Source organism: Penaeus vannamei, chromosome 37 (assembly GCF_042767895.1).
Source record: "Penaeus vannamei isolate JL-2024 chromosome 37, ASM4276789v1, whole genome shotgun sequence".
Taxonomy (NCBI): Eukaryota; Metazoa; Arthropoda; class Malacostraca; order Decapoda; family Penaeidae; genus Penaeus; species Penaeus vannamei.
In genome coordinates, this window is record NC_091585.1 from 14,973,553 (window position 1) to 14,988,552 (window position 15,000).

The 15,000-nt window shown below is 40.5% G+C and overlaps 1 protein-coding gene across 2 annotated transcripts in view; it reads left to right on the plus strand.

The window, feature by feature from the left end:
- The window catches only part of LOC113805020 (lachesin), a 68,393-nt gene that overhangs the window by 8,947 nt on the left and 44,446 nt on the right, over window positions 1–15,000 (plus strand). For both annotated transcript variants that reach the window (XM_070114991.1, XM_070114992.1), the window contains exon 2: window positions 1–610. This exon is cut by the window's left edge and continues 86 nt beyond it. In XM_070114991.1, coding sequence (XP_069971092.1) covers window positions 520–610 — 91 coding nt within the window. In that variant the 5' untranslated portion in view covers window positions 1–519. The remainder of the gene's footprint in view (window positions 611–15,000) is intronic.

Genomic DNA, 15,000 nt, shown 5'->3' on the forward strand with positions numbered 1-15,000 from the left:
AGATATACGTGTATTTTGTGACCTTCCAAATCACGTGACTTTGAAAACAGGGTCAGACGCGTAATTGTAATAAGTGAAAGTTAACAAAAAAAATAACAATGGTTCTTGAGAAAGACGTCATGCTTATTAGAAAATCGAGAAGAATGTAAAAATGGATGATACAGAAGGGACAGAATGGATGAAGAAAGTGTATAGATAACTCAAGAGTGAAAATAATAAGTGAAAATATATATACAACAGCAAAATAAACAAATAAATAAATAAACGGTAAGATAAAGACATGGAATAAAAGAATGTAAAAATAAAACAACGAGAGAGAAAAGAAATTAAAGGAAATATCAAACATTCGTACATTTGACAATCAAAGAAAACAAAGTAATGAAATGTATCAACAGAGAAAAGAAAACGGTGACCGATACCTAAAAAAAGAAAACGAATAACCGAAGAGCAGAAAATAAAACCGTTAAAAATTCAAAATTCAAAACTCTAACTGACGCTTTCTCGTAACACAAAAAAACAATGGAATTTCACAAGAATAACAGAATAGTGAATTCTTACATTCTTACCCTCGTGGCGCTGTTCTTCATCCCGCCGGCGACATCTCTTCCAGGTGAGTTAATTAGTGATGACGATTTAGAAGTTACCTGAGTCAGTGAGGGGCGTCAGAGTGAGTGAAGGTGAGTGAGTGAGTGAGAAGAGGAGGAGGCGTGGATGAGACAGAGAGAAAGATAAAGGAAATGGATGGGAGACTGAAAGATAAAGTAAATGGAGTGGGAATGAATAACATAAAGACGGTATATATATGTATATACATATATATATAATATATATATATATATATATGTATATATGTATATATACATACATATATATGTATTATTACATTATACTACTACTACACACACACTACACACATAATAATATTAAATAACACACACACACACACACACATATATATAATACATATATACACACACACACATATATATATATATATATATATATATATATATATATATATATATATATATATATATATATGTGTATGTATGTGTGTGTGTGTGTGTTTGTACATATATTTGTTTGTTTTCATTGGTTGTTTGTGTGTGTGTGCGTGTTTGTGCGTTCGTTTGTATGTGTTTGTGTCCGAACACCAGTCTTCCCATAAATAACGCGACGCGCCTAGATTACAAGGCCGAAGGAACAGCTATTACGTAGAGCACATACATCAATGCCACCTCCCCCCCCCCGCCCCTTCCAAGAAAAAAATATAGGCCTATGTCATCCATCATTTTCCGTGTCCCTGCATCACCACGTGCCTCCATAAACTGGTTCTTTAGGTCTTCAGTTAACCGTATAAGTCAATCAGTTAAAACTAGTTGAAATGTTTTATACTGTGTCCATTATAACAAATAATGGTGTATACTTTGTTGGAGTGATTCTTCAATAACATTACTATACCATTTAAATGATATAAAACGTTTAAACAATCATTTTCGTTATATTTTATAGCCGCAACATCAGATCTGAACTATTGACAGCTGGTTCGAACGGTCACAGGTGGTTCCCGGAGAAACAGGATGTTCCACAAGAATTGACAATAAACCACATCTGTATTGCATCTTGCTCTCTGTTGCTGACTTTTAACATCCGATTCCACGCGGAGAATTATTAATAACTCGAGTTCGAACAAATCACTTTCGTTTCTTTTTTATTATTCTATATTATTTTTTGGTTCTTCTCGCACTTTACTCCTGGCGCGCACGCTGTTTACCTGTCATTAGAGGCGATATAAAGCGATAAACAAGGTGATTCTCGCCTTTATGACCAAGGTGAACACCTGTGTCATCGTACATCTGGATCTCATTAATAATCATCAACTCCCTTCCTGTGACGTCACACTGCGAATGGCTGTCTGTCTGTGCGTATATTTAGCTTACAATGAAACTCCTGATGAACTCTCTCCGCTGATTAAAGGGTTTACATTAGGGAGTACCTGAACAAAAAATCAGGTACCTACTGCGTCTTTCTCTCTCTGTCTCCACGTCTTTCTGTCTTGCCTTTACCTCTGTCTGTGTCTGTCCCTACTTTTGTTTTTTTTCTCTGTTTTTGCCTCTGTGTTTTTTCTTTCTGTCTTGGTCTATGTCTGTATTTGCCTTTATCTGACTCTGTCTCTGTCTCTGTCTTTCCCTCTCCCGCGCTCTCTCTCTCTCTCTCTCTCTCTCTCTCTCTCTCTCTCTCTCTCTCTCTCTCTCTCTCTCTCTCTCTCTCTCTCTCTCTCTCTCTCTCTCTATCCCTCTCCCTCTCACTCCTCTCTCCTAAAAAATATCTTCCAAATATAACAGTACTTAACCTCTTTCAAACCTAAAAACAACCAACAAAGAGAAATCAGGAGGAAAGTCCCCCTTGTAACACTGGAGTGGGTTATTAAAGTAAACAACATAATTTACTAGTTATTATACATATCAAGAAGATTAAATTATAGTTTCAACGTGAAATCTTCAATTGTTTCTCCACAAGAGGCCATCACCGCTGAGAAACGAGAATTCATGGCCCGTTTGATTTTGGATAATGGATATCATAAATAATGGGTGTAACAAGGGTTTCTAATTATGGCTGCAGAGACAGATATCATGACTGTAGTTGATGGAAATGGCGAACTATATCTTGGTCTACATATTTCTCGTCTTATAAGTTACATCACCGACGAGAAGTGAAAGAACATGGTATAAAAGCAAGGTGTTGGATGCGGTGTCTTTATAACAAATGCAGTTCTTTGGTAAAGGAACGTGTTGTGTTGAAAAAAAGAATGAAAATATTAGAAATAAAGTCTCCATTCTTTTCTAAAATTCTGCGACGGGGAAGACATTTTGCGATGTTGAAGCATTACGGGCAAGTTTATTCAAGTTATTACTCGAGAGCAAGTGTTTTTTGGACGCAGTAAGGCAAAAAAAAAAAAAAAAAAAAAAAAAAAAAAAAAAAAATTACCTCCAAACTTTAATTTCTTAAATAATGCCACTTCTTAATAGTCAGTTACATGTGGTTCACAGCTGAGAAATAGAAAATATAAAACTAGGAAATCGAGTTTGTTGTTAGTCCCTCCCCACCCCCCAAAAAAAAAAGAAAAAAAAACCGCTTGTTGAGTAAACAGACTTTTCAAAACCTGGGATCCTCGGGGAATTTAGATACACAGAGTGGTTTCTTGAGATGAACGGCGAGGAACTACAGAGTTATGAGATTATCTTTGGTGAAAATAGGAAAGCTACTGTGGTTCCATCTATCATGGCCTTTTCTTCTTTTCCCCCCTTCGCCTCCTTCTATTCTTATCTCTTTCTTACTCCTTCTTGTTCTTGTTCTTCTTATCCTTCTTCTTCTTCTTCTCCTCCTCCACCTCCTTCTCCTCCTCCTCATCGTCTGCCTCTACCTCCATCTCCACGACCTCCTCCCCCTTCTTCTTTTAGGCTTTTTCTTGCTCTTGTTCTCCTTTTCCTTCTTCCTCTCCTCCTCCTCTTCCACCACCACCACCACCACCTCCTCCTCCTCCTCTTCCTCCTTCTCCTCCTCTTTCTTTTTTTGGGCTTTTTCTTGCCTCTGTTCTTCTCTCTCTTTTTCCCCTCCTCCTCCTCCTCCTCCTTCCTGAACATCATGCACAGAGCTTAGACACATCCTTACGGGCGCCCTAAGGTTAAGCCAACACCTCCCTTCGAACCTTCTTGCTTACGCGCCCTTCAGAACTGTCACCTGATCGGGATTCGGAAGCTTAAGTTCTTCTTCTTCTTCTTCTTCTTCTTCTTCTTCTTCTTCTTCTTCGTCTTCTTCTTCTTCTTCTTCTTCTTCTTCTTCTTCTTCTTCTTTTTTACCAAAGTGCGTAGTCAGTGTCCGAGATCAGGAGATGGGTGGGCGAGGCATCGGTAGAATGGAGGTGGAAGATGCTTGTTGAAAGTATCTTCCAACATATATATATATATATATATATATATATATATATATATATATATATATATATATATATATATATATATATATATGTATGTATGTGCATTATATATGTACACACACACACACACACTACACACACACACACACACACACACACACACACACACACACATATAAAATGTATGTGTGTATATATATATGCATATATATATATATATATATATATATAATTTATAAATGTACATATATATGTGTATATAAATGCACAAACACACACACACACACACACACACACATACACAGACCCACACACACACACACACACACACACACACACACACACACACACACACACACACACACACACACACACATATATATATATATATATATATATATATATATATATATATATATATATATATATACATACGCAGCTGATTCCTTTATATTCATGAGTTTCTCATTACCTACACTGATTTTTAAATGGCAACAGTAAACAAAAACACGTTCGTCAATCGCAAAAACAGCGTCGTAGAAGGGAAATAAAGCACCAGACGGAAATGAAAAAAATGAATAGGAAAAATGAGAAGAAGAAGAAGAAGAAATAAAAGAAATCAGGAGAGCTAGCGAAAAATGAGGTTAATCTCCCTTCGCGGCGATTCGCCAATCAGCAGCAGCCAGGCGTCAAGGAGCCGAATCAAGCTCAATCCTTCAATGAGGAAGATGTCAACAAACAGCGGTCACTTCTCTTGGCGCTGGAGGGAAGTTGGCTGTTTAAGCGGAGAGAAAGTGTATATTCTCGTACACAGGACCACGCACACACGCATACACGCACGCTAACATACACACACGCGCACGCACGTAGGCACATGCACGCACACGCACGTACACACACACACACACACGCACGTACACACACACACACACACACACACACACACACACACATACATACACGAACGCACATATACACAGCTACAAAGAAGAAAACGAAAAACAAAATGGCGGCTGGCTCTCACGTGGTATCTCGAGCATAAACTGAAGTATTTCGTTAAAATTGCAATAGATCTCTCCACTAAATCCAGTCGAATTATCTATTTCACTTCACCCGTAACTTATTCCATGAATATTTGTATCTAAATACTGGTTCTTTAATGTCGAATATCGATAACCTGAATAATCGAATATCATTTTGATTTTTCATTTTATATTCAACTATGAATGTTTAAAAAATGGGAGGACATGATAACGAACCAAAAGAACTGCGATTTGATGTCTGTCTATCTACCTACGCATCTACCTGTTTATCGATCAATCAATAGCTTTATTGATTTACCTATCTATCCATATAGCCTTATCTGTTTTTCTATCTATATATTTGCCGCACAGTCACATAAGATATAACGCATTTCTCTATCCTCTATCTCTCTGTCTCTCCCGCATCCTGTCGATCAAATAGCACTTTCCAGAGATTAGCACTTATTATATTAATTTCGCTATAGACACTGGTCTTGTCTTTGATATGATTAGTGATATAAAAGTTTCATTTTCCGAATAGATAATGTGTGAATAATGTAAACGCAATGACACAGTTCTTCAGGCATGTAGAACTAATGTTTGATTGACAGCTATCTACGTAGAAAGAAACACTTGACAGGTTGGACAGATTGTATAGCATCTTACCCTGGCTTTTTTGAAAGACATGTTCACTGTTCTGTAAAAAGAAAAAAAAATCAAATAAAATCTTCCTGTCTGTCAAGCTCTCTCGCTCTCTCTCTTTCTCTTTCTTTCTCTCTTTCTCTCTCTCTCTCTTTCTCTTTCCCTCTCTTTCTCTCTCTCTCTTTGCTCCCACCCTCCCTCCCTCCCTCCTCCTTCTCCCTCCTCACCCCTTCCCCAACCCACCCACCTCTGCCTCTCTCCCTCCCTCCCTCCTTTCCCAACCCACTCCACCTCCTCTCACCCCTCTCCCTCCTCCTCCCTCCCATCCCAACCCACCTTCGCCCTCTCCCTCCCTCCCTCCTCCTCCCTCCCTCTCCCAACCCACCCACTCCTTGCCCTCCTCCTCTCCTCCCTCCCTCCCTTCCTCTCAACCTGACCCACCCCTCTGCTCCCCTTCCCTCCTTCCCTCCCTCCCTTTCCTCCTCCCTTCCCCAACCCACCCACCCTCCTCCCCTTTCCTCCTTCTCCCTCCCTCCCTCCTTCTCTGTCGCTCTCCTTATCTCCGAATACTCCCTCGCCCTGAACGCTATGCAGCAGCTGTGTTAATCATCTGTTAGCATAGCGGTTGATGTTATGTTTTTTGGGTGTCAAGGCCCTTTATTACACTGATCTGGATGGCCATGTGCGTGATAAGGGAGGGAGAGGGATAAAGGGAAGGAGGGAGAAAGGGAATGAGGGAGAGAGAGGGATAAAGGGAAGGAAGAAGAAAGGGAGAAAGGGAGAAAGGGAAGGAGGGAGAGAAAGAGGGATAAAGGGAAGGAGGGAGAGAGAGATAAAGGGAAGGAGGGAGCGATAGATAGATACGTGAATTAGACAGATAGGTGGATGGATAGATACATAAATAGATAGATAAGCGGATGAATAGATAGAGAGATACATAAGCAGATGCAAAGGTGGGTGGATAGATGGAAAGATACATCGATAGACAGAGATAGATAGAAAGATAGACCGATAATGAGAGAGAGACTGAGAGTGGGAGACTAAATCAGAAAGAATGAAAGAAGGAAGACTATATAGGATGTGGAAAAGAATAAATGTTAATAAAAGATGAAAATGATGTGAACAGGAAGTGATGGACACACGATCGGACAAGGAAATGCAAATATCACTCTAATCACATTCAACATATAATTCTCATATTACTCGTGTCAAATCTGACACGTGGAAACGCCTCTTTCGTGTAATGCAGGAAAGAACTACCTCTTTCCTTGTTAATTTAGCGAATGTCAGAGAGAAGTGTCGTGTTAATTAATCACGTGACAGTTGCCGGTGCTGCCATCTAGCGCTTTGCCGAATTGGCGCGAAAATCCGCTCCATTAGACGGATATTATTAAACGTTCCTGAATTAGTTTTGATGTGTCGCTTTTTCTCCGGAGATTTCGCTGATGATATGTGATTTTTATGCGTTTTGTGTGAGTTTTATGAGTTCTATGTGTCAATGAGTGTGTGTGTATGTGTGTGTGTGTGTGTGCGTGTGTACGTACGTGTGTGTGTGCTTGCGTGCGTGCGTGTGTACGTACGTGTGTGTGTGCTTGCGTGTGTACGTACGTGTGTGTGTGCTTGCGTGCGTGCGTGTGTACGTACGTGTGTGTGTGCTTGCGTGCGTGCGTGTGTACGTACGTGTGTGTGTGCTTGCGTGCGTGCGTGTGTACGTACGTGTGTGTGTGTGCTTGCGTGCGTGCGTGTGTACGTACGTGTGTGTGTGCTTGCGTGCGTGCGTGTGTACGTACGTGTGTGTGCTTGCGTGCGTGCGTATGTACGTGTGTGTATGCCTGCGTGCGTGCGTGAATGAGTGTGTTTGTGTTTATCTATCTGTCTGTCTGTCCTTAGCCCAAAATAGAAAGAAGGCTCCATCTTGATCGACGGGCCCGCCAATAACCATCACAACAACACCAACCGCCGCCCTGCATTTAAAACCGCGGTTAACCTACAACCACCACAGCGTTGCAATTTCTCCCTTCCCAACCCCACCCCCCGTCTTTTTTTTCATTTCACCCGTCAATGACACATGCTTGGCGACGCTGACCAACATTAGCATATGCTGTCATCAGTAAATAGAGCGTAGATGAATGACCACAGATGACCTGGAGTTGCCAACGATGTGATTGAAGTTTGTTTGTGAGTGGGCTGGTTGTTGGGGGGGGGGGGGTGAGAGGGAGGGAGAGAGTAAGAGAGAGAGAGAGGTGGGGACTGGGTGGGAGGGCGGAGAAAGAGAGAGGGGAGAAGAGAGGGAGGGAGGGAGAGAGAGAAAGAGAGAAAAACTCTCTTTTTCTCTCGCCCTCTCTCCCTCGAGAGAGAGAGAGAAAGAAAAAGAGAGAGAGAAAGAGAGAAAAACTCTCTTTCTCTCTCGCCCTCTCTCCCTCGATAGAGAGAAAGAGAGAGAGTGGGAGAGAAAGACGAGCGACAACGGCAACGTTGCCAACCTAACGACTCTGCTGGAGGGAGAAAATGAGCGCAAAAAAGACGAAAAAGAAACGCGAGGGTGGCGCCATCTGTTAGTCGCTCGGCGTGATTTTGCGGGTCATGTGATATCGTTTATGGCGCCTGTTTTTGTTTCAACATTTTTTTGTCGTGCTTTCTTGTCATTTTCTGTTTTTTCTTTCTGTTTCTCTTTACCTTTCTATTTCTCAAGTCTCTCTCCTGCTCTCTTTTTATCTCACTGGCTCTCTCTCTCTTTCTCTCTGTCTCTGTCTCTCTCCCACTGTCTCTCTCTCTCTCTCTCTCTCCTTCTCTCTCTCTCTCTCTCTCTCTCTCTCTCTCTCTCTCTCTCTTCTCTCTCTCTTCTTCTTCTTCTTCTCTCTCTCTCTCTCTCTCACTACACACACACACACACACACACACACACACACACACACACACTGTACCACTACATATATATTCATGTCCCTCCAAACAGGGATTGAAAAAGGATTAAAAAGGAGAGGGAGGGATAGGGTAGAGGTAAGGAAGGAGAGAGAGAGAGAGAGAGAGAGAGAGAGAGAGAGAGAGAGAGAGAGAGAGAGAGAGAGAGAGAGAGAGAGAGAGAGAGAGAGAGAGAGAGAGAGAGGAAAAGAAAGACTGATAACCAGACAAACAAAGAGACAGAAAGAGAAAACCAAGGCAAGAAGAAAGGATAGAAGAGGAGAGGAAGAGAGGAAGAGACACCATACATACCCCAGAGAATTTCATAAACTGCCATCGGCCCGTGACACGTCGTAAGGGCGAACTAATGGATACCAAATTGAGGGGCTGGTCCTTTTTCAGAGTGAGAAACGAGCGAGGTTGCTTCCCCGGGGTCATTACTTACTCTCTTTCTCTCTCTCTCTCTCATTCGCTCATCCTCGCTTTCTCTCTCATTCGCTCATCCTCTCTCTCTCTCTCTCTGAGGAACGAAGAGGTTGTTTCCCGGGGTCATCTACTCTCTCTCTCTCTACTCTTTCTCTCTCTCTCTCTCTCATTCGCTCATCCTCTCTCTCTCTCTCTCTCTCTCTCTCTCTCTCTCTCTCTCTCTCTCTCTCTCTCTCTCTCTCAGTCTCTCTCTCTCTCTCTCTCTCTCTCTCTCTCTCTCTCTCTCTCTCTCTCTCTCTCTCTATCATTCGCCTGCCGGCAGCTCTCCTATCCCTCTCTCTCTCTCTCTCGTTCTCCTCTTAAGGATGTCGTTGACAGTCCCTTTTTCCTCTCTCTCTCTCTCTCTCTCTCTCTCTCTCTCTCTCTCTCTCTCTCTCTCTCTCTCTCTCTCCCTCCCTCTCAGTCTTTCTCTTTTTTTGCTTTCCTTCTCTCTCTCATAAGTACTTACTGGCGTAAGGAATATAGGCCTATGTGATAAAAGATTACGACACTCACGCACGCTTGTATCAAGACACGATACTGATTTTATTATTATTATTTGTTTTTCCTATGAACTTGGTTTTTTGTGTGGTTTCTTCTTGGTTTCATTTGAGGTTAGAAGAGAACAAAGGTTTCTGGGGCATCGTCGTTGTGGTTTGTGGAACCCCATCTAATTTATCCAGGAAGATATTTAACATTGCTCAAGGAAATGGTTCGCAAAATAACAATTGATTTTTTATTGCTTTATTTTATTTATTTTTTTATTGCTCTTTTAGATCGTAACGGTACACGTAATTGGAAAATCTCGTAAAAAAATATTAAATCTGAAAATAACAAAAAAGTACGATTTTTGTTTGTTTATATGTATTCCATACGCGCAGAAATGCAGAACACAAAGAAAATGAAACTAATTTCAGGCATATAACATTTTATATAGTATTTATATTCAATACTTCTTTCTTCTCATGATCACCGTCAGATGATTCCTTTTTAACACATCAGCTGTTTTTTTTTCTGGCTACACTTTCTAAAGCGCCCTTCCAACGAAAGTTTTTTTTTTTTTTCTTTTTATTCAATGATAATGCTAATATTAATAGAATAATGATGTCATTGGTCTGTCTCTGTTTACCTAATATTCTCTAAAGACTTGGTTTCATTGTATCCATAATTTGATCACTAACGAACGAATGGCAATTTTCCAAGACTTAGCGCCCTCGAAAACTCCATTTGGAATCGCGACCGTCCAACTAGGCTCCGCTGATCAACGGAATTTTGATGTAAAGGAAGGAATAAAGCCATAAAAATGAATAAATGATAAAGGAAGTACACAAAATAGACCGAAGAAGATATTCCTGAAAAAAAGATAGATGGCTCTAACAGAGCACGTGGCAAGCGCTGGGGGATCCGCCAACGCACTTGCAGGAGCAGGTTTAATCCCCCACGGATGGGATCGGATCCTCCTCTACTTTTTTTCTTTCTTTTTTTTTGTGCTTTCGGGCGTTGTTTTCACACTTACGCCGAAATTTTATGGAAATGTATATATTGTTTACTTGCTCATGGCGCATTACAGAAAAGTAAGACGGTTAGCACGTGGCTTTGCGTCTTTTTTCTTCATCTTATGTGTGTGTGTGAGTGGGAGTGGGAGTCGGAGTGGGAGTGTGTGTGTGTGTGTGAGTGTGTGTGTGTATGCATTTAATGTGATTTCTGTAGCTATGTATGTTTACTTATATATGGATGTGCCGATAGAGAGAGAGAGAGAGAGAGAGAGAGACGGAATAGTGTGTGAGAGAGAGAGAGAGACGGAATAGAGTGTGAGAGAGAGAGAGACGGAATAGAGTGTGAGAGAGACGGAATAGAGAGAGAGAGAGAGAGACGGAATAGTGTGTGAGAGAGAGAGAGAGAGAGAGAGAGAGAGACGGGATAGAGAGAGACGGGATAGATGAGAGGGACAGGAAGAGTGCACATACTTCAGAATTTCATTAACTGCTTTCGGCCCACGACATGTCACAAAGGCGAACTAATGGACAGCAAATTGAGGGGATGGTCCTTTTACAGAATGAAAAATGGACGTCGTTGTTCTCCTGAAGTTAGTTTTTCATACCACATTCAACTTTCCTATTAATAGAATATGTTTGTATATGTGTTTTTGTAAGTTGACATAGGAGATACACTTATATATTTTTTTTTATTATTATTCTGTTGTTGGTGGGGTTACATTCCGTTATTCAGTAACTGTAGGTTATCTTATGGCTGGACTACCTTTATTTTGCTACCCGAAAACTGGAGATGCTTGTTTTAACAAAGTCCCGAGGGAAAGGTTTACAGTAACCTTAAATCGATTTTCAAACTTAATTCATATCACCTCCTTCACTCCATCAATCTGTCAGTCTTGAATCACAGTACATCACAGTTCACGGTACAGAGGTTATGCGTTCGAGTTTCCGAGGTGGAAAATGGCTGCCGTTGAGAAGGGCGTCCGATTCGTTTGGTCTGCCAAACCCCGGGGCATCGGGTGTAAAATAAGACCACTCAGTCTTGCATCTAAGATATTAAACCAATTAGCGTGACGTTCGCGAGTCAGAATAATACACTCAAATCTATCACTATCTGCGCCTCGTTCCTTGGCACTTTGTCACGCTGTCATAGGAAACCGAACGCGCGAAGTCGTCAGTCATGGTTTCGAACGTAGCGTACTTTGCCATCTCGAACCGTCGAACATCTGAACTTTTTGTATCGTTTCCCATTTTCTTTGAAGAGAGGAAGAGGACAAAGGTTTCTAGGGCATCGTAGTCGAATTCATTCAGCTAGATATTTAAAGTTGATGAAGAAAATGTTCGGATAATGATATTGGTTTTGGCATCGGCGTAAATTTTCTCACTTTGAAGAACGCGAGGACCTTGGCAGTAAAATAAGTAATGTAGATGCAAATGACAAGATTTTTCAATTGTCAAAATGTTTTCTTTATATACGGAAATGCGTAAAATGAGAAAATAGTATTTTTTGGATATAGAAGAATAAATTCGTTTTCCAGACCTCTGATTTCGACCAAGTATACATTAGATTTACATCAAACTCCCTTTGGTTGTTTTTTTATAGCTCCATTTTGTTTTTGTTTTTTTCTTCCTAATGTGGTGCTCACCAGTCACCAATACCTTTTAAAAGATCAATGATCACCCAAGCCTTACACATACAGGATATGGTCGACTTTCGTTTTATTATTATTATGATTTTATTTTATTTTTATTTTGTTGTTATTCATTTATTGTTATTCATTTATTGTTATTTTTTGTTATTCATTTATTGTTATTTTTTGTTATTCATTTATTGTTATTTTTTGTTATTCATTTATTATTTTTGTTATTCATTTATTATTTTTTGTTATTCATTTATTGTTATTATTTGTTATTTATCGCACAAAGATTTTTACCCTTTACATATTTTTGACAATCATTTTCTAAGATTACAAATCCAGAGGTCAGATTACCCAAAGGTGATATAGGATATTTTGATGTTTGTTTTGTCTTGGATATTTTGCGATATCTTGTATATGGCGCATCCAAGATTTACCAAAAGATAAATATATGTTGGAAAAAAGAAACCCTTAATGTAAAAAAAAAAAGGTTATCTAATTAAATATCTGAAATTTTGGGAACTGATGCGGAGTTCAACGAAAAAAAGACTCCTTCATACCTTGGCAGCGTTAAAAAAAATCAAAGGAAAACCTCAAAACATTAGCCCCCTACCCCCACCGCCCCTCACAACGCCATCTGTTGGAGGAGCATCGCACAAAGGCGCCTAAGTACGAGATTTTCCTACGAACGATAGATGACGCTGACAGAACGTGTGGCCCGCGCTAGGGGATCCGCTATCACACCTGCAGTTGGGTTCAGTCACCCACGGATGGGATCGGATCCCCCTCTCTAACTCTTGTTTACAAAGTGCGTTTTTTCGTAAGTGTTTTGTGTGTGTGTGTGTGCGTGTTTGTGTGTGTGTGTGCGTGTTTGTGTGCTCGTCCTGAAGTGATACGAATTTCTACATCTTGACTGTTGTTTTATTATTGAAATCATTGGTCTAAACCATGAATTCGCGACATTTTTGTTCCTCTGAACCTATTCGACATATTTATAGATTCCCGTACCCATAAAATACGGTTGAAAAATGCGATGAAATTGATTTCATTATGCAATCTATGCGTCGACTGCATAAGAATCTTAATTATGATAATATCAATAAACTAAACTCAGGTACTTTATAAAATATACAGATCCATCACATAAACGCTGAAAGTTTCAAAAGACTGAAACAAACATGGTATTCACCCTACTCTTAATATAACTGGTTTACACATACACACAAAAATAAATAATAATAATAATACAGACTAACAGATTACACCATATATTGTACAGTAGTGGTTATTCTCTCAAACCTTATGTACCCCTTTAAAAACTGGGGTACATGTGCCCCAGGTTGGGAAGCCCTGGTCTAAACTATCATAAAGAAAAAGATATTTCCCTAGGACAATATACTAACAATCGTCTCCTGGCCGCTGGACTAAGACGAAAACTAATAGAGGATGTGCGTGTCTAAAGGTCTTCTCAGTCCAAATGCCCGACAAAGCCCTCCCCCCCCAATAAAAAAAAACACAAACACACACAAAAATACCCTACATGTATATGTAAACTCAATACGCACATACATAAATAACCACATATCTGTACATCTCTCTACCAACCATCCATATATGAACCTGTCCCTCTCTCTATATATGTAAGGTGACCTTCCGTTTCGTAAGGAGAGGGAAGTAGACGGGTGCCATAAGGCGAGCCACTCCCGACGGAAAGAAGCCAAAACATGTTAACTTCCAAGGGCATCGAGAGGCGAACGACTTTCTTAGAGCCATTCACGTTCTTCTGAGGGTATGGCACTTCTTGGCCATTGTCATTATCTTTTTTTTTTTTTTTTTTTTTTTTTTTTTAATTCTCTCGATTTTTAATTTTAAAGATCTCATTTTCTCGTTTCGTCTTTTCTCTGTCTCTCTCTCCCTTCCTCCTTCCTCCTTCCCTCCCTCTCTACCTCTCTCTCTCTCTCTCTTTCTCTCTTTCTCTCTCTCTCTCTCTCTCTCTCTCTCTCTCTTTCTCTCCCTCTCTCTCTCTTTCTCTCTTTCTTTCTTTCTTTCTTTCTCTCTCTCTCTCTCTCTCTCTCTCTCTCTCTCTCTCTCTCTCTCTATCATTTTCTCCCTCCCTAAACAGAAACAGTTAAGAGAAGGACATGAGCAGGAGAGAAAAAAAACCTATTGTACACGGAAAAAAGTAATTAACTTAATGTCAGAGATATAAACGAAAAAAGAAACAAATGATTAAATAGCTACGCCTGTATACATACACATATGATTTTTAAAATTCCAATTACAAAAACAACAAAAAAACGAAAGTAGAGAGGGAGGGAGAAAGCGGGAGAAAGAGCGAGAGAGAGGGGAGGGAGACACAGTGAGTGAGAAAGACATGAGAGAGGGGGATGGGGTCAGAGAGAGAGAGGAAGGAGCAAAAAAGACCTCAGCTCCTGATGTTTACAGTTAACCACATATTTTCTTAATTGTTGCCCCTTGCCTCCCACCCTACGGATAAAATACCCGAATTAAGTTAATCCATCCATTTAATCAAATTATAATCCTATTTTTTTCTTTTTCTCAGCCTCTGTACGGTTGGTAGGCCATACCATACCCCCGTCCTGACTATGGGTACCTCCATTTGGCACTCTTAGGGACAGAAATGACACCTGCTGTGCCAAGTGTACGGTTGTGTGCGTCTTAGTACATGTGCGTCCGCTGAAACATATGATATACACGCATACACACATGCGTTCCCACACACATAAGAGCTTTGTGCGTACATGTGTGTATTTTACGATGGCAGGTGGAGAATAAAAGGCGGGAGGGGGAGGGAGAAAGGGGGGTATGGGGGTAAGTAAGTGGGGTGACACACAAACACACTTACACTCGTGAGGAGTTGGCGTCGGTGGGGGGTTGGGGGG